The sequence below is a fragment of the Cyclopterus lumpus genome, chromosome 15 (assembly GCF_009769545.1).
Source record: "Cyclopterus lumpus isolate fCycLum1 chromosome 15, fCycLum1.pri, whole genome shotgun sequence".
NCBI lineage: Eukaryota > Metazoa > Chordata > Actinopteri > Perciformes > Cyclopteridae > Cyclopterus > Cyclopterus lumpus.
This window is the reverse complement of record NC_046980.1, coordinates 13,552,391-13,570,933: the sequence shown is the minus strand read 5'-3', so window position 1 is coordinate 13,570,933 and position 18,543 is coordinate 13,552,391. Positions and strand designations below refer to the sequence as shown.

The 18,543-nt window shown below is 42.2% G+C and overlaps 1 protein-coding gene across 1 annotated transcript; it reads right to left on the bottom strand.

Annotated features, from left to right (window-relative positions):
* Positions 1-4,588: 4,588 nt before the first annotated feature.
* On the bottom strand, positions 4,589-16,529 carry sfrp5 (secreted frizzled-related protein 5). The gene is made up of 3 exons (XM_034552213.1): positions 15,557-16,529; positions 9,274-9,351; positions 4,589-6,141 (listed from the first exon to the last, which is right to left on the bottom strand). The coding sequence occupies exons 1-3, from the start codon at positions 16,113-16,115 to the stop codon at positions 5,813-5,815; spliced, it is 966 nt and encodes a 321-aa protein (XP_034408104.1). The 5' UTR covers positions 16,116-16,529; the 3' UTR covers positions 4,589-5,812.
* Positions 16,530-18,543: the final 2,014 nt, after the last annotated feature.

Here is an 18,543-nt window from a genome sequence, read left to right as displayed (position 1 = left end):
GACTGCTTAAATAACGCCCAACGAGGCTGATTAAAACGAGAACATTAGTGTAAGTAAATCCGGCTTTTCTGTCATAATGGTGTTAAACTCTGAAACAAATAGTAAATCTATCGATAACCTACAAGCAAAACCAATTGTAATGCCCCAACTGCAAAGCTCCCAACAACTTAACAGTGCATTGTGAGCCCACAAATCAGATACAACATTCCTTGCCTTGTGTTTATTTTATTTTTTTTGCATTTTTAAAGTAGCTTCTCTTCCAGCTCACTCTCTTTCTTCCTCTTTGAATTAAGCCCACAGTCGGCCTGATACGATCAAAAAATGTGTTCCTAACCAACAGATTCACTTCTATAAAGCTGGGAGTAAAAATAATTGAAAACCCTAAACAGTGGATTTGTGTGTCTTAAAAACCCATTGTGTTAAATTCTCTAGGGCAGAAGGAGGAGAAAGAGGACAGTTGATAGTGGAGCTAACAAGGGCACAGGGACTATTTCCTCCTAACAATAGCAAAATGCCACCCAAACACAGCCTCCTGTCCTGATCTGTTTGAAAGGACAGTGACCAGCAGGAGATGGGAGATTATGTCTAATTAGTGGCCACTGTCCCAACTGACGAGACCGCCTTGTCTTTCTGGAGCCCTGATGGGGTTAGAGTTCATGACCTGACCGAAACATGGAGGCTGCCGACCCCCCAGCCACACAGGAGGGCTTTGACTGTCCACACAGTTTCATCCGCCTGCACGCCCATACTCACCAACACACCCTCACTTCCCTCGGACCCTCCGCTCATCCCTTTCTGACCTTGACCTCTGCCGATGTGTGTGTGACAAAAAGAGAGGGAGGGAGGTCAACAGGTCTCCAGGGAGACTGATTTATTTATTTGTTTTTCCAAACAGGTGTAGATCTGCCTGCCAGTGTGTTTGTGCACGTGGGCGTGTGAAGAGTATGCACTTTTGTTTCTGTTTATGTGTTTGTGCCAATATTTGTTTTGTCTGTGTCTTTGCATCTTGGCACTCTCACTGTATAAATACATGTGGATGCGTATTTGGCTGCACCTACGACTACATCCTCTTTGATGTCGGTGTGTGTGAGGGCATCGTTGCATGTATGTGTGCGTGTTTTCCGGGCAGCTGTAAATCTCCAGACTGACATGTTGCTTCAGTAGGGAAACAGCAGGTTTGGGACACACTGATGGCCTTCACAGATGGCTTCAGGACCCTGCCCATGGGAGACCTTCTATTCTACCTATTAATGTATTCATTTTCCACTGCAGAGGAGACACTGAGGCAATTGTGATTGTTTCCAAGAGCCAAAGTCCCTTGAGAGCAGCTGGGTGTCTCCCAGCTCTCCCCCTCATTCTTTCCTTCTAGCCTCTTCTGTCCCCCTGCCCTCTTTTCTCCTGGTTGGTGTGTGTGTGCTCTGTGCATCTAACCTTATCATCCTAGTGCGACAGGCCAGCTGACAGGCTTTGAATGTCATTGTCCCGGTGTCATTGTGTCACTGAGTCAGTGTGGGACACTGATCAGTACCAAGAAGAGGAAAGGCTTATTACTCCTTTAACACTTCATGCTGGATGGGACAGAAAAGTGTTGTTGCAGCAAAGAGGAATTACAGTTCCCTGTCGGGGTCCTGGTAAACCGAGGAGCGAGGAAGGGAGTTAGCACAATTAGCATAATAAGAAGCATTCACTCACTCAGTCCTCAGTATAAACTAACAAGATGTAATTAATATGAGTGTTTTACAGAGAGCAGCAACTTATTGCTCTGACCCCGAAAATGTATTATTTCATACTCCACGTGCATCGTCATGGTTTCAAAATGACATTACTTTATTATAATTTATGTTCATCATAACTGAGAAATGTGTTAGACAGCTGAAACTGACTTTTCTAGCTCGGGCAAGAATGCAAATGAGAGCAACGTCATGGAAAGCGGCCTTCTCCCTGTTTGTACCACATGTAGAACGTTTTTCTGCCTTTATTATAGGGAGACAATGTTTCTTTGGCATGCTCGAGGCCTTTTGAAGGGAGTCTACACGGCATACGTATGCACATCAGCACACACAACGAAACACTACATCTTTATTGCATTTTACTGAGCAAGGCAGGCCAAGGCTCTGTGCCATTACAGTCCTTCTGCCCATGTCTGGCTGTTTCCAACATCCCTCACTCTCTTCTTCTAAATGAAAGTACAACTCTCTCCGTCCACTCTTCCTGTAGGCAGGTGGTCTGGTGGTTCAGACCAGGATGTTGGCTTTCTGTAATACTGTCTTAACGGTACCTTGGGTGGTGGGTAGAGAGAGGCATGCTGCAACTAATAAACCCTCTTGGACGTTCTATAATAGTCTCTTTCTGCTGTGGTAAACGTGTCAGATCTGATTAACGTGTGTATGAGCATGTGGTTGTGTGGTCATGTGCTCATTGGTGCAAGTGCTTGTTCAGGTCGGTCTTAATGTTTGAGTTAAAAGAAGTTTTACAAAATCATCCCAACTTCTTATGATAAAGTCACATTATACAGAAAGTAATAAAAGGGTCTTTAGTTGTTGTTTTTTCATTAGCTTTTGAGCATATTTGAGTCTTCTTACTTGTTTTAAGAAAAATGTAATATGTTGCCAATGCACAACGCCTTGTCCAAAGACACTTTAAAACATCAGTAAATGTAACGTTTCTTTTTGTCTGTTGCCCAGAATCAAAAGTTCGGGCTTTCTTCCAGGCTGTCTCCAAACATACTGAAAATGAAAGTGAAGTTACCAAATCTAATATTGAATATTGGATCACTGTATAATTATTGTTCTTTCATTGTCCGTGACTAGAGATCTGATATTACTGGATGAGATCAGCATTTTATAGCCACTGGTTTTAGTCTTGGAATGTGTAAAAATATACCGTAAATGTGAATTTACACATTCAGGCTTCATTAGATAATTTACCAAATGAACTTCTTTACACTGGAAAAATATTTTCTCAGAAATGTTAAGCTCTTGGGTTAAGCAGAAAAAGTTGTGGAAAAATTTTGAAATTCACCGACCTATAGAAGAAGTGGGTGGATGCAGTAAATGTAACTGAAAAACATAACCCCCCTGGAATGAACGGTATATGATATTGTGTTAAGATGATTATTTTCAACAGTGTATGAGTGTATTTGTGTGCAGGTGAAAGCCAGACAGGCGGCCCCTATTCAACTGTGAAAAGGTGCTGCTTATCAGCGCACCGCAATTAAAATGGACAATGTGGCCATTATTCTACAGTTTGTGTGTGTGTGTGAGCGTCAAAAGGGTATGTATTAATGTGTGTGCGTGTGTGTGTGTGTGTGTGTGTGTGTGTGTGTCGCTGGTCCCTCATCAGGCCCTCATTAACTCCACTAAGTGACCTTTGAGGAGGTGCTGATGGGTGTCTGTGGTACACAGCCAACATTCTCTCTCGTCTCCTTTTTCCGCTTAACTCCTTATATTTTTGTCTTCTACCACTTCGACTTCATTGATTTCCCACAACTCGTTTTCATGAAATCTGCATTTAATTTGCTACATGAGAGCTGATTCAACCCTGCTCAACACTTTCCAACAAAGGCATCTTCACCTGTATGGAATCTGATTTCTAGCTCAGTGCTTATTGTGTTTAATCGCTCACAGATCGTTATTTGGTTTCGTGGTCTCCAATAAAGGCATTCCTGTCGACCCATTCGCCCTCTTGTTTCTGTCATTCCACAGTTTGAAGACAGAGTGTGCACTATCTCCACAATCAGCTGGACATAAATCATCACTCTACTGGCGTTCATGTTTCAAGCACTCTCAAAAAGTCTCCACATTTCTGGAAATATGGGAGGAAGACAATAAACATTTTACTGTCACAGTTAATCCATCTTCCATTTAGAAAAAAAAACATGCCAATTGGTTTTATTGCAGGGAATTAGTTGTGTGCGTCTGAAGTGATTACGGTCTAAGTGGTTTTGATAATGTTGGTCGGTGAAACTGCAACCTGCTGTCTGTCTGCGTCACCCCTTCAGTCTTAAACATTAAATACTGGTACGTTTGTAGCCCCGGCTTTGTGTAAAGCTGTGCCCAGTGAGGATCTGGAAGATGTTGGCATCCCACAGGGCGTAACTGAGGTTTCACCTCTTTTTTAAGGTGCAAGGCAGACCATGTGCTTTATGTACCCCTTCAAAATAAATGAAATCGTCCAAAGTTGTATTGAATGTTCTTTAGATCAATATACATTTAAAGAAAATAAACATATTTTTTATTGTCTAAGTTTGGACTGTTGGATTGATAAAGAGTTTATAAATTAATTTCAATGACTGCATCTGATTGGCTGGTAGGAACAATTTAATTGGTCAAAGGTTAACCTTTTTTTTATAACTTTTCTATTTATATATTTGTTAGAGAATAAGCTTCACACGGAGCCAGGAAAGTATGTATATATGGAATCATAAGAAAACTGAATTTATTATGTAAGTGTGCAGTCTGTGACGAAAGCAGACAAAGATTCATGAGTGAGCCCTTTGTGCTTTAATCACAATGATAAAGAAATGACACATTTCAAAGAAAGATTCTTTATAAAAATGTCAAATATATTTTATTCATTTTCTTTTTTTGTAAAACAAAGATGTATTTCAGTAACACAACTACAGTACTTACAGGTTAACTGATTAGAAAATATTGTCAAAGTTAAATCTTCATCTTTTACTGCTACGGCAACAGTGAATTTAGGTGCTATGTCTGCATGTATGATTCCTGCTTCCATACAATAGAAGTTTAACTGAAGCAAAACAAGTTAAAAACAAATAAACATTTGAAGAGTGATAGTGAAAAGCCGCGAGTACCAGAGACGTATCAACCCAACATTGTTGGTTCTGTCCAGAGTCTCTTTCTCTCTCTTTCTTTCTCCACTTGTTTTCAGGAAGATGTCTTCTCTGCCTTTACCTCCTTCGCTCTCCAATTGAAAAAGCAAAAGAATATTCAAGTTTCCCTCTTTCAGGCCACAAAAATTTTTGCTGTACAGTCAGGTGAAGCATCCTCCAGTCCTCCAGTCTGTCTCGTACCATTGTTCTTCTTTCCCAGCAGGGATAAAAGAAATAAGCCCAGTTTCCTAATCATCTAGCATTCATCTGAATTACCTACTTTTTACATTATTAAAACATACATTTATGTGGATCATCTACATGTCTTTGCTTTGATGTTTTTTCCTGGGCGCTCATTGCACAGCCCACATGTGTATCATTTCTCTTTTTCACACTGAATCAAACCCTGCTTTCCCCCTCTCATTACATTATCAAACATGTTTTCCCACCAAAAGTTACCTCAAATCTTTAGATTCTCATTTCTCAATGCCACTGTCTTGATGAACCTTCTGTCGGATATTGTTTCACTGTATCAGAAGAGGAAAGTACAATTATTAAGGAAGATTCCATTAAATTGGTGTGTTTGTGTGTGTGTGTGTGTGTGTGTGTGTGTGTAAGGGGGGGGGGGTAGATTACAACGTCTGTTTTTCTTTCAAATTGTTGTAAAATCTGCTGTTTCTTCAGGTCTTTTTTATTGTTAGGAGGGAGTTGCCGAGTGTGCAGCTTTTCCGCTCTCCAACATAGACATGTCTGATTCATCTAAGCAGATCAGGACAACCCCCTTGACAACTTGATTCATGTTAAAGCTGAGAAAATAAATGCTTGGCTGCACTGCTACCCCGTGTAGGACTATGTTGCGGTGCTGGTAACAGATTGTGCAGGGATCTGGGGTTCAGGGACACACAGTCTGGATCTATGTGGAACCGGGTGGAATGTGGGGAGCTATAGTGGATTGTGCAAACAGTGCAGCGAGCCGCGTCACTGGAAGACCGTGTGGTAGGTGGGACACTGATGAGACTTCATGTACTTGATGGCGAACTTAAGCTCCTTGCTTTTCTTGTCCCACTTGTGAATGGACATGAGCAGCAGTTGCTGGTCCACTTTACGGCCCATGATGAGGAAGTTGGACCCCAGGCTGTCAAGCTGGGCACACGGGCAGTTGGCGCCATTCTTGATGTACAGGGTTAGCTTCTTCAGGTCTTTCTTCCTCAGCACACCCTGCTTCAAGACTTTCTTCTTCTTTTGTGCTGCAATCAGCTTCCTGTCACCCTTCTCCTTCTTCACTTCCTTGATTTTCATCTTGAGGGCTGAGGAAGAAGAGAGGGAGATATATTTTTAAGTCTTTATCTTATTGTATAAAACAGATATTTACACCCAGAAGCTGTGAATGTGTCATTCTGATTCCCTTGTTCCTTTCTACTTTGAGCAGCTGTGACATTTATTCTTCCTGAAAACCAGCACTGCGGTGCCAAAAGACGCAGCTACAGTATTTTACACCTCTCCCGAGTATCATCATTTAAACTCTCCTGCAACGTATACAAACTGGATCCTGTGTGTATGTTTGTGTGTCTGACTTGGGAAAAAGCCATAAATAAAAAGGAGGACATTTTTTGGAGTTACAAACTCTATTTCAAGTCAAGTCTTAATAAGCCCTTGAGGGTGAGTCCAAGTCACAAGTCATTATAAGCAAATTGCAAGTCTTTTACATCACTGAATGCTAGTCATTATATGACATGGCAGGTCAATATTTTTCTCTCACAACTGGGTTGAATATGTTTGTTGTCCTTTCAGAAAATATAGGCCTAATTAAACTTGCAAGGCCTGTCTGGTGCTGTCTTTTTTATTATTACAGGATTTTACACATCACATAATGGGGTTTCATGTCAAATTAAACCTTTAGGGAGTACTTTAAGATAAGAACTCCAACTCATTTTCACTGCCTTTTCAGTGTAAAGCACTGGTTCTGACGTTGGATTTCTTCTATCTGTATGTAATCACTTTAATATCATCCTTTCTGGTCTCATTCTTCATGTATATCACTTCCTATGTAACAATTACATTTTGTACATTTCATGCTCCTCTATTGAGATATTGTGTGTACTTTGTGCTTACATTACAACACAGAGTACAGAGCAGATACCAATTTGTACACAGTTCTTAGCATACCAGGAGTTTAGTTTCAACAAATTCCGGTTTATCAACTTCATGAAGTACTAACTTGCATCTCCCACGAGCCTTCTGTTTATGAGTTTAACATGTGAGAGATTCAAATTGACCTGCCAAGCATTTGAGAGAGGAATTCTCTTGGGGAACGTTTTGACAGGTGAAATTAATCATTGGCCGTGCAAAGGCGAAGGGTCGGTATGAAGCATCGCTATGTACCCAAGCCTGTTGGAAGATCGCCATTTCACTTCTGGGCTGTATAAACACCCCTTGGTACCCTCTTATACGTATACAGTACATATGAAGCGATAGCATGTTCAATAAGGAATGTGTGTGTTGAGTTGCCTCTTGTCCCCATCTTGATTCACATCCAGCTCCTTCACTGTGTGTTTTTGTGCCGCATTTGTGTGCCTATATGTTTGTGTGTCTTTTTTCCCTGAATGAATGCATTCATGTGTATGTATGTGTTTAGTATAGATAGGAAGGATAAAATAATTTCCCCCCCTGCATGTTGAATGCCCACTCATATTCAGTGGGCCCCATTGTGCAGTCTGGCCAGTATCCTTGTGACAAGCTGTGTGTATTTCTTTGTACAAACAAACTTTCTTTAAAACGAGCAGAAGGGGTGTAGAGGAAGAGAAGGAGAGAGAAGTGTGCTGTCATTTTGAGGAGAGACAGGTTTTCTTTAAGCTAAATCAGACAACCTCCACTACCAACCAGGTGTGGGCTTCATGTTCATGCCCCGCCCTCCCCCCCTTTCTCTTCCACCCTTGTCATTTGTGCTAGGCTGTGGGATGTTACAGCAAGGAATGTGGAGGGATCATACATCAAAAGTAGACTGTAATAAAACACGAAGAACACAAATTCTCTGATGGTGAACAGTGTCCAAAGATGAATAGGTAACAAGATTCATGAGGGATGAGATCAAGCCGTAATCGGCTATCGCCCTAAAGAATAACATTGAACAGTAATTTTTGCCTTGATCTCCAGATCCATACATCACGGTTATCTTGACTTCTCTACTCATCCTTATCCATAACTAGCCAATAAAATGTCTGTCTGTGGCTATATATATGCTTTCACATTAATAAATATGTGTCATTCTAAGAAAATATCTGATCGCTGAAAAAAATTAAAATAATGTTGGAGGATTGAGATATGTAATCCTGAAATTAATCAGACAAATAAATATAGGGAGTCATGATTAATTATGTGCGATCACTCTACATTTTGGCCGCAGGTCATAGTGTGAACGATGTGCCGAAAGATGTATTTTATTGTTGTTGTTGGATGTGATATTCATTTAAAATTTATAATGGGTCATGTTTTGTTTATTCATAGGTGTGGGCGATGGCCAGGAGATAGTTTATGTAACTTGATCTCTTTTAAACTGCAGACATTTCGCTTCAGCATAGACATATGGTTGTGCAGCACCAGTCTGCCACATTTCATTTTCAGTTACACTATTCTCACTAATCTGTTTAGAAACATAAGCCATGTTCTTCATGCGTCTCCCAAGGTTGAGAGACGAGAAGTTCAATACTCGGATGACCAGAGAGAAAATAGTCATCTCATAAACTCTAAAGAATGGGGCAGTAGTCCACGCAAGCAGAAATTCAGCTGCTGTGGAGTACAATGGGCCAAGAGCCTCAATGAGCAGAAGTAATAGAATAAATATGCTGTGGCTTCGCGTGCAGGTCATTTTGTGGTGAAACTGGAATGCTGGAAAATAAAAAAATTTAGAAAATGCGACTGGAAGCTATTATATTTTTTGTACCACTTTATGAGATGAAAAGGTTTGTGCTAGCAGAGGGAATGGTGCAAATAAATCTATTTTCTGCTTATTCATGTCAGTGCTCATTTTGAATATTTTCAAAAAATATCTGCAAGTATATAGTTTAATGGAACATGTGAGTCACCGGAAGAAACTGAAATATAAATATCTAATAAAAAAAACCTCATAAAGCCCAATACTTATTATTGGGCTTTATGCCTTATTATTTGTATGTGCACCAACAAAAGTGGTGTAAGTGTCACTTTTGTCTTTTAAAACTAAGGCGGTAGCTAACAAAGAACTGTGTGCATTACATTTTTAATGTTGATGGATGTTTTTATTGACAACTTTTATTGATAACCTTTGTGCCACCTGCAGGCAATATGTATTAGAGCTGTAGTTTTTCTGATTATAGGGCCCCAAAGAAGACGCAACTGGCCTTGCTGCATTAAACTTCCCCTGCTCCCGTGTATGTTAATAATAACTTAATGATGTTACTTACCGAAGTCACTGGCGCAGTAATGCTCCATTATGTTGTCTGCTTTCAGCTCATTGTCACACGGAGGGCACACCTTCGACACTGAGGGGGCAGAAAATTATTTGTCATTAGCAACCACATGTAATCACATTTCATATGGTTTTAATGCCAGATTAGCTCATATCTAACGGCTGACTTGAGGTCATTGTTAGTCAAGTGCAGTCAGCAAAACCAAAGCCGCATTGGTATGAAATCGTTAAGCCCTGAGCACTTTTGAGGCACTTATTTGCAGCCCCCCTCCTCTTGTCAGAGGCTATTTGCTGTTGAGCGAATACACAGTCCAGCACGCTGACTGATGTTTGCCCTGCAATTACACTGGACGAAATGTTTTTATTCTGGCCCTTGTATATTTTAGTGGTGCAGGCGTGGTCTTGGCTGCTCAGGAAGGTAAATGCTACAGCAGGAGCAGCTGAACATGGTGAAAAGTGATTCAGTACACAGACACAGCCAGCACTTAGGCCACACAGCAACCACACATTGTGAAACAGCGAGGGGAAACCGAAGCAACAAGTTCAGTTTATTTTTAACTCAAAATGTATGGTCATGCCTGCTTTGCTCAAAAGCATGTTTAGCCTCACTAACTTTGATTTGAAACTTGATTGTTGTTATTGTGCACCCGTTCAGTCTTTTTTTGTTGTTTACTGCAGACTCTTGCTTATTTATACGACAGAAAAGCATGGCAATTTTGACTTAATCAAACATTTTTCCTAACTTCAATCTGCCACTTAAAAAACCCTTCATCTCTTCTTTCTCAGAAACACAAACAAACTCAGACATGCTTCATGCTGCCTTTCAATTTTCTCCAAAGGCTCTCCAAATAAAACTTTATTATGACAATTACTACATAAACTCCATGTAATCCCTGCAATACACATCTAACATGAGTGCACTTATCCACAAAACATAACCATGGGCCAATTGGCGGAACAAGGTATAATATTAGAAATGGTCAGGGAGCGAAGGATGTGGCATATAAATCTAGCCCACACCACATATATACACCTATAGCGCAGTTACATATCAGAAGCAGTCTTTTTTTGGAACATGTGCTAATAGGGGAGCTAAATTCACTAACCACAATCCAAAATATGTCCAGATCTCTCCCACTTCTCTTTTTTCCTGTGTGTCTCACACTTACAAACACACACATATGATAATTCTAGCACAGTCCAGCCCAGGCCCCTGGGTTAAAAGTCAGGGTTCAAAGGTTATCACCCCATTCCAAACCTCAGCGTCTGGGCAGATAATGAGAAGGGGTCAAAGTTTAGCATGCTTCGCTGCTCGGGTCGTGGGGAGGTGAACCCCCTTACCACCACTGGGTGTATATATGTGTGTATGTGCTCGTATGTGTGTGTCAGAGGGAGTTGAACCATGTTCTTGAAGAGTAACGGCCAGTTTTTCTCCTCTGAGGGTTCCCATGCATTCACAGGCAGGAGACCTGCGAGGCCTTCAGGGTCAGGCCTCTTAATTGTCTGGTGCTGACATGAAGACTGGGACAAGAGCTCGGAAACACACACACACACACACACACACACTGTGCAGGGCAAGAGATGCCAAAACTCTGGATTTGTCTGTTTTGAATGATTCCCTTGAAGCTGTTACGTTTTATTCAGACTCCATGGTAATTCATTCTGGTTTCACAGGGGTGGTATGTTGGCAGGAGGCCCAGTTACATTGATGCCAGAGCATGTGTCAATAGAAAGCAGCCCCTCCATGAAACTTAGATGAGATTGGACCGAATAGCCCTATTTGGATTTCGCTGAGAAATCAATTAGGCGGTGACTGCCCACATCACGGTGTGCTCTCCGTCGGGAAAATCAACGTCATGTTCTGATGGGATTCACTGCTGTGAGGCTCGGTGTGTTTTCATTCCTAGACACATTTCTACCCAGCAAATATTTTGACAAGTGGTCATTTATGTAATTTGTCATCATCTCAAGCAGTTTATGAATTCTTTGACTTCGGTTGACTTTGGACTTGACTGCTTTTTGTGCGCTGCTTTTCATCATCTGCACTTAATCACAGAAATTCAAATGTTTCCATTCATCGTGACGATTGTTATGGTATTGTCTTTTAGAGCTGTTGTTCTTGGGATTTGACAATTGAGGGTAAGAGGAAAAGGATGATGGGAGTAGTTTGAGTACGAGGGTGGTCTGTTGGAAAGCCTTGCTGTTAATCTTCAAACAGCAAGCCAGAGTAGAAATAACGTACGGCAAGAGTCCAGTAATGTAACAGCACAACTTCACTTAGTCATAGCTCTGAGGTTAATATCATTTTCTTCATTTCAGTCTCCCTCCATTGTGCATCTATGTGAAATTATTTCTTTGAAACATTTGTCCACTGAGATCTCCAATGTTCCAAGTCGTCTAATTAGTTGGTGCAGTCAGAAATTGCTTTGCATTAATGCAAGTTTCAACAACATCATTTTGGTCACCCATAAGTAACAACATGTGCAGAAACACCTTGTCCTATGTCAATACATGACTTTCCAAGATTCTTCTCCTTTTCCTAAACACAAATACTGTAAATCACATTTTATGTTTGTAACATTTTATGAATTAGCTTAAAATCAATTTCACAGCTTGTCACTTTCACAGTGTTTTGTGCCTCGTTCCCTTTTTTTTTTTTGCAAGAACGTTCCATTTAAAGTATGCGCGGGTCACTATCTCATGCCTCATTTGGGCCCTTTAAGTTACAAGCAGCAACACTTACGACATAAAACAGTACTGTGCCAGAGATGAAATGCAGCGTGTGATTTATGTTGGATGGTCTAACATCTGTTTAAATGCGGCATGCAGACGGACAGAGGAGGACTTAAACAGGGCCCACAGGCAGCCCCCGGGGCCCCGAAAACACAGCACGCTCCTTGCATCTGTAGGAATCCCTTACAGAGGAGAAAATACACTCTCAAAAGGCTGAAGCAGTCTTCCAAGCACAGAGCATTGGATCACATTTTCCCTTTCATATATCGGCCAGGGCCACATGAGTAGCACCCATTGTGCTGCTGGGGACCTGACAGTGCTGCCTGTCACCTTTAGCATGGTTGTAACTTACACTAGCCGCATCATTGAGTACGGTGAGGACAGACAATATCTTTCACACCATGCAATTTCAACGACTTTCACTGGACAACGCACATATTGTCTTGAAGAGCATTTTCTGCAAAAAACATGCAATGTGAGTTATGTAGTTTACTCCATGCACTTAAACAGAAAACTATCTACGTGTCTCATAACTGTTGATTTGCTGATGCTGGCAGCAGTTAAAGGTAGCATCATTGAATAAGGCGGAGTTGATGGGCAGCACTGAGCTCAGCTGGCCTTCTTGGCTCCCTGGATGCCTGGGCCCTCTTTTGTCAGCAGTCTTCTTGTCTTGCCTGGTATTATATCTACATACTTGTGTTTCACATAATCACACCATGGGCCTCTGTTACACTCACACACACACACACACACACACACACATAGGCCAAACATCATCCATACACACAACCTAAGCTCAGGTGGCAGTGGTGTTTCTCTCAGTTTTGGCCATGACAGAGTGGTGGAAAGTGAATCTGACTCTGTACTGTTAGTTTCCACAGGAGCTCTCGAACCGTGCTATATCATGTAATTGCAGAATAGCTCAGATAGCACCAGGGCCTCCTGGATAGAGAGAGCATTAATTAAGCTTAATACCTGTGATTGATCCAACTCCCCGAGATTCACCTGAATTACCACCAGAGAACTCATGTGATCCTGTGTGAGGAGAATCTTCCATGTTCTTTGACACAGAGGGTTCCCAGGAAACTCTTCTTCAAAGCTGAATTTCCTTTGTATTATTGCTGGCTGTGTGTGTGTGTGTGTGTGTGTGTGTGCGTGTGCATGCATGTGTGTTTTAGAGCCAAAAGCTTGTCCTCAGGATGGCCTCATCGGCACATCTGAGAATCTCTGGTTCTTAACAAAATGTCAGTGACTGAGCCTTGAGGCAAGAAGTGATATGGGTTCACTCTCAGTTTCAAACACACACACACGCACACACACACACACACACACACACACACACACACACACACACACACACACACACACACACACACGCACAACGCTTTCTAATTGAATTGTTAAACTTCCCCAATATTCTCTTTTTGATGTATTCTTTACAAGTTAGATTCAACATATTTTTTCTTTTTTCTACATCAAATTGCTTAACAGCAAATACCTCATTATTGGATTAGATAGGATCAACAAACAGTTGCCTGTTTGAGGAGGTGACAGATGAAGTATAAGCCGCCTCCTTCTCAAAGAGCATGTAAGAGAATGAGTTATGGCTTTGCAAAGCCACAGTGCCACATAGTTGATTCTCGTCCTACAAAAACAGAACAACCATTTTCCCTAATGGAATAAGTCAGCATTGCATGAATTCACCAGAGAATACTGAAATGATCTAAATAGCTAGATATCAGTATTATTGATGAAAAGCAAAGATATGTCACACAATTTTTGATTGAGGGTACTAAAATTATTTGTTGGCATTCTTTTTGGCTTTCAGTTTGAGTGTATTGGTAAATTAGTGTAAGACGTCAAGTTAAGGAAAACACATTTACTATGTGTATAAAGTGAAATACTAACACACAGGAACATACCAAAGTAGGTATAGGTGAGAAATTGTGATAAAGGCATGAAGTGGAATAATGAGAACAATAAACCGTTTTCCTAGAGCCCATATTGAAAGCAGGGAGGCAGACACTTTTTGTGAAGCAGGAAGCAGCTTTTCTCCTATTCTACACTCTGTCTGCCTCTCTCTACTCTCCCACTTCCCTCACCTTTCACTCCTCTCCATTCGGCTCTCTCAAGGACAATCAGACTTCAGCCTTTCCCATTCTCTGCCTGCCTCTCTTGTTCTGTCATGTCGACTAATTAGTGGGAGCTCAGTAATTGGCCTTCTAGCTAATTGGCCTGCTGGCTAGCAGACCCAACAAAGGCCTCTCTGGCTGGGACACAGTGGGGACTGTCCCTGTCCACTGTCTCAAGACTCTCATCAACTCCCTCTCTCCCCCTCTTAGCGCTGACTGCCTTTGTGAAGAGCCTGCTTAAGGAGTCGCGGTGCATACACACACACACACACACACACACACACACACACACACACACACATGCACGCGTGCACACACACGCACGCAGGCATGCACACCTTTTTGCTCTCTATGTAGTTTCCTCTCACCCTCACACAGCTCATTATTCCGGCCATTTGTCTGTTCTCTTACTCGCTGCCTGTGAAACATTATATAATATTTTTTAAAGAAACCACAGAGTAATTCCCCTTCTTATTTTATCCATCTCGGGTCTATTAGTACATTTATTGACACTTTGCAGACTAGCTTGTGATTTGCATGCATGACAGCTTTAAAATAATACATTCTCCATTCACTCAGTTGTTTGATTGATTAGCTGTTGCTGGATGTCTACTGATAAAGGTGTGTATGTGTGTATGCGCGTGAGTGTGTGTGTCACCTTTTCAGTTAAGATTAGTTTAACATCACAGTCCATTAATCTCAACTCGGTGAACAATCTGGCTGTCGGAGACTCTCCGTCTCCCGTCTCTCTCCCTCAGTCCGTCTCTCTCCCTCCCTGAGGCGTGTGCAGTTGGCAGGGACCCGTCCTGAACTGTCCACTTACTCAAGAACTTTCCCCTGTAGTCTTTTCCTGCTCTTGTCTCTCACACCGACTCTGGTTATTCTCTCACTTAAACTTTCATCTGTCATCATTTGCTGTGACCATATGAGCCTCACAGCCGTCTCTGTGCTCTCAGTGTTTCTGACTCTGCAGGCTCTTAAACACTCATCTGTCTTAGTAAAGTTGATAGCGGGCGAGTCCCGGAATTTACAATGCAAATGACAAACTAGTTTTTTTTTAGTTTTTGATATTGGTTACACAAATGCGCATTTTGCTCATGATTACAATTTAACTGATTATAAAAGATTTTTGCACAGAATTCAAACAAGTTACATACATAGCTTTGTATGCTGGAAAGAAAATATAAGTTTTTTATTGGACCTGAATTGTATTTTGGTTAATGAGCTTGCCACTTGACTTTTAGTATTGTGTAAACACATTGAAATTATAGGTGGTGCAAAATCTCAAGGTCCATTCTAAAATGAAAGTAATTTACTTGTATGTGTTCGTAGATAATTTTGTGTGTGAGTATACTTGAATGAGGGTGTGTTGGAGTGTGTGTGGGTATGTGTATGTGCACATAGCTGCCGTACCTGGTGGCTGAGTCGCGTGGTTCCCAGTGAACTGCATGGGGATGCAGAGGTCATTATCAATGGGAAATTTATCACAGGTCAGCATCTCTGGCCAGGGGAAGCCATAGGTCTCCATCACCGGAGCACAGCTGTCCCTCACAGCCTCACACAGCGAGCGGCAGGGATAGATGGGCCTGTCCAGGCACACCGGTGCAAACAGAGAGCACAGGAAGACCTGGGTATCAGCATGGCACCGTTTGGCCAGGAGGGGCACCCAGCTACCCGCCTGCTGCTTGACCTCTGGCATGGTTTCGTGATCCAGGAGGTTGGGCAGCCTCATCTTTTTGTAGCCCACATTGTGGCACAGGCGCAGGTCAGCTGGTATGTCCACACACTGGGGCTGCTTGGTGTAAAAGCGGCCATTGTGGAAATTGTCCGACTGCCAGCTGTAGTAGTCGTACTCATCTGCGGCTGAGGCGGTGAGGAAGAGGAGAAGGAGGGAGAAGAGTGACAAGCCCAGTGGCAAGCTGAAGGAGCCCTGGGTTAATGCCCACCTGGGGCTCTTTTGTCCGAGTGCCATTCCTTTCTGAGCCCGAAACCAACAATTCAGGAAGGTTGTATCCAAAGTCTCCAAAGTGACTCAGTGAAGACAAAACGCAGAGTGAAGAGAGGAACAAGTGGGGCAGGCGTACAAGCTGTAATCCCTTTTTTTTGTCCTGAGTATGGACGCTGTGGATTGAAAACAAAGTGTTTAATTCCCTTCTTCCCTGCAGAGTCAGCCCTCTAAGCCTCCCTGAAACACCTCCTTGTGTGTGTGTGTATGTGTGCCTCAGGTAGTGGAGTAGGGAGGAAGCAGCCAAGGAAAGATGAGCACAGGACTGCTTATTTTCTAACTTTCCCTGGTCACAATGTCTCACTGTCCTTCCCTCTCCCTCTCTTAGACCTGTCTCCAGCCCTCCCCTGCTCGCTGTCTATCAGTCTGCAGCCGTAATGAGGAGTACCTTAGGTTTTAAGAGGCATTGGTAGCTGCTCTCTGCGGCTGCCTGCCCCCTAGCAGGCTCCCAGACCACTCACCTCTCTACTGGCCTCCCCTGCACTCACTCACAACAGCTTCAGCCAATCACAACCCTGGGGGAGGCTCCTAGTGGCCCTCAGGACACTCCTCCTACCTCTTGTCCGCAACAAAACCCCTCCTCTAGAAAGAGAGAAAGAAACTATGTTAAGTTTAAAAAAATATAAATCTCTCTAATATGCACACGATTCTTTGGTCCGAAACACACCCACAAACACGCATAGCAGACATTGTCACCCTCTTAGTCATGTTGTTTTTCTCTTCTCTCTTCTACTTTTAGATACTTTCTACCCCTCTAAAATGTACTCATGAGAGGCTCAACAAGCTCCCTGCACTTTTCTCCACACATAAAAAACTAATTTATGCTTGCCATTGAAGCCTACTCACTTAATTAACTCAAACCAGGCTGGTGTAATAGGCTTCTGGTGGCATTAACAGTGAGAAAATGCACTGTCTCTCTCACACACACACGCTCAAGCACAATTGCAAGTGTGAGAAATCCAAAGGAAGAAAGTGAATGAAGTGGGTGTGAGAGAGCTGCACTAAGGCTACTGAGTGTGAGTTGTGCAGCTACAGGTGGCTAGTTGGTTTACCCGCGCTATGGGAGTTATGCTAATGTGTATGTTGGCTGTGAATAGAGGCACGCTGCCCCTCTGTCTCTTTCTATCAGTGCCACTGACACAGTGAGGGCCTTCGCCTTGGCCGCAAATTCCCTAAAAGGGTCACATTCAGATTCAAAGGGCTGTAGCTGTGTGAGCAGGATGTGGGATCGGTGGCTCACATGGAGGGTGTTCTTACATCTGGCATTTGATCTACGTCATGCCTTTCCTCATGTGAATGGGCTGTAAAAGCAGGTTCATACCAATGGTAGGGAAGAGTGCATTTGCTGGTGCAAACTGACATTGTATCATGATAGAGAAGGATTGCCAGGACACAATCTGGATACTGCTGACGCTGAGAGGTAGAAAGCCATGAGATGTGGGAGTGTTATTATTATTATCTGTATGTGGCAGCATAAACAGGGAGAATAAGAAAAATGTGAATGGATGAGAATCAGGGATACTATTGTTCTTCGCCTGTGTAGCAGGGGAAATTCCAGAAACAGCAGTCAGGCCATACAATTTAATTCAATAAGATTAAATCAAATAGATACAAATGTGGATCAGTATCAGGCCACCAGGCACAGCAATAAAACCCTGCACATTATCCAAGCACCCATATAGTTTTATAGTATCAGGCCATATTATTTCCCAAGCCAAGGGATTATTGTCCATCCGGGGAGAGGGATCCTCCTCTGTTGCTCTCCTGAAGGTTTCTTCCCTTTTTTCCCTGTCAAAGGTTATTTTTGGGGAGTTTTTCTTGATCCGATGTGAGGTCCTGGGACAGGGATGTCGTATGTGTACAGATTGTAAAGCCCTCTGAGGCAAATTTGTAATTTGTGATATTGAGCTATACAAAATAAACTGAATTGAACTGAATTGAATTGAATTATGAATACAATTACTGCATCATCTAATCATTTTTTTTTTTACTTGAGAATGGAGTTGAACATGTTTCATCCTTATCTTCCTGAGCGACAGTTAGAATCCCTGTTGACTTATTGGTGTGCTGCAGACACTGCAGAGGGATTTTTCTAGGAATCGAAAAGCTGCCAGCAGTAAATACAAGCTAAATTCTGTCCTGGAGTTGTTCTCATAACCTGCGATGTAGAAAGATGAGATGGCGGTGAGCTGAAGTCACCCCTAAAATGTTGTCATCTTTACTAAAAGCGTCATTGAGTGGATATAAAGAGCTGTTTTGGTTTGATATGTGTTTTAGCCAAAGCTAATTGACTACATTTCCGCACCTCTTCTTTCCCATCACGCTGCTCCTGCTCACATTGTGTTTTGTTATTCATGGATAGAAACTTCTCTGCTAACCTTTGCACCACAGCTAA

Excerpts from the sequence above, each read along its gene's own strand:
- sfrp5 (XM_034552213.1), bottom strand. The coding sequence starts at position 16,115 with ATGGCACTCGGACAAAAGAGCCCCAGGTGGGCATTAACCCAGGGCTCC. Across the intron at positions 9,352-15,556 it reads CCACGCGACTCAGCCACCAG|TGTCGAAGGTGTGCCCTCCG; the intron begins GTACGGCAGCTA and ends CTGCCCCCTCAG. Across the intron at positions 6,142-9,273 it reads TTACTGCGCCAGTGACTTCG|CCCTCAAGATGAAAATCAAG; the intron begins GTAAGTAACATC and ends CTTCTTCCTCAG.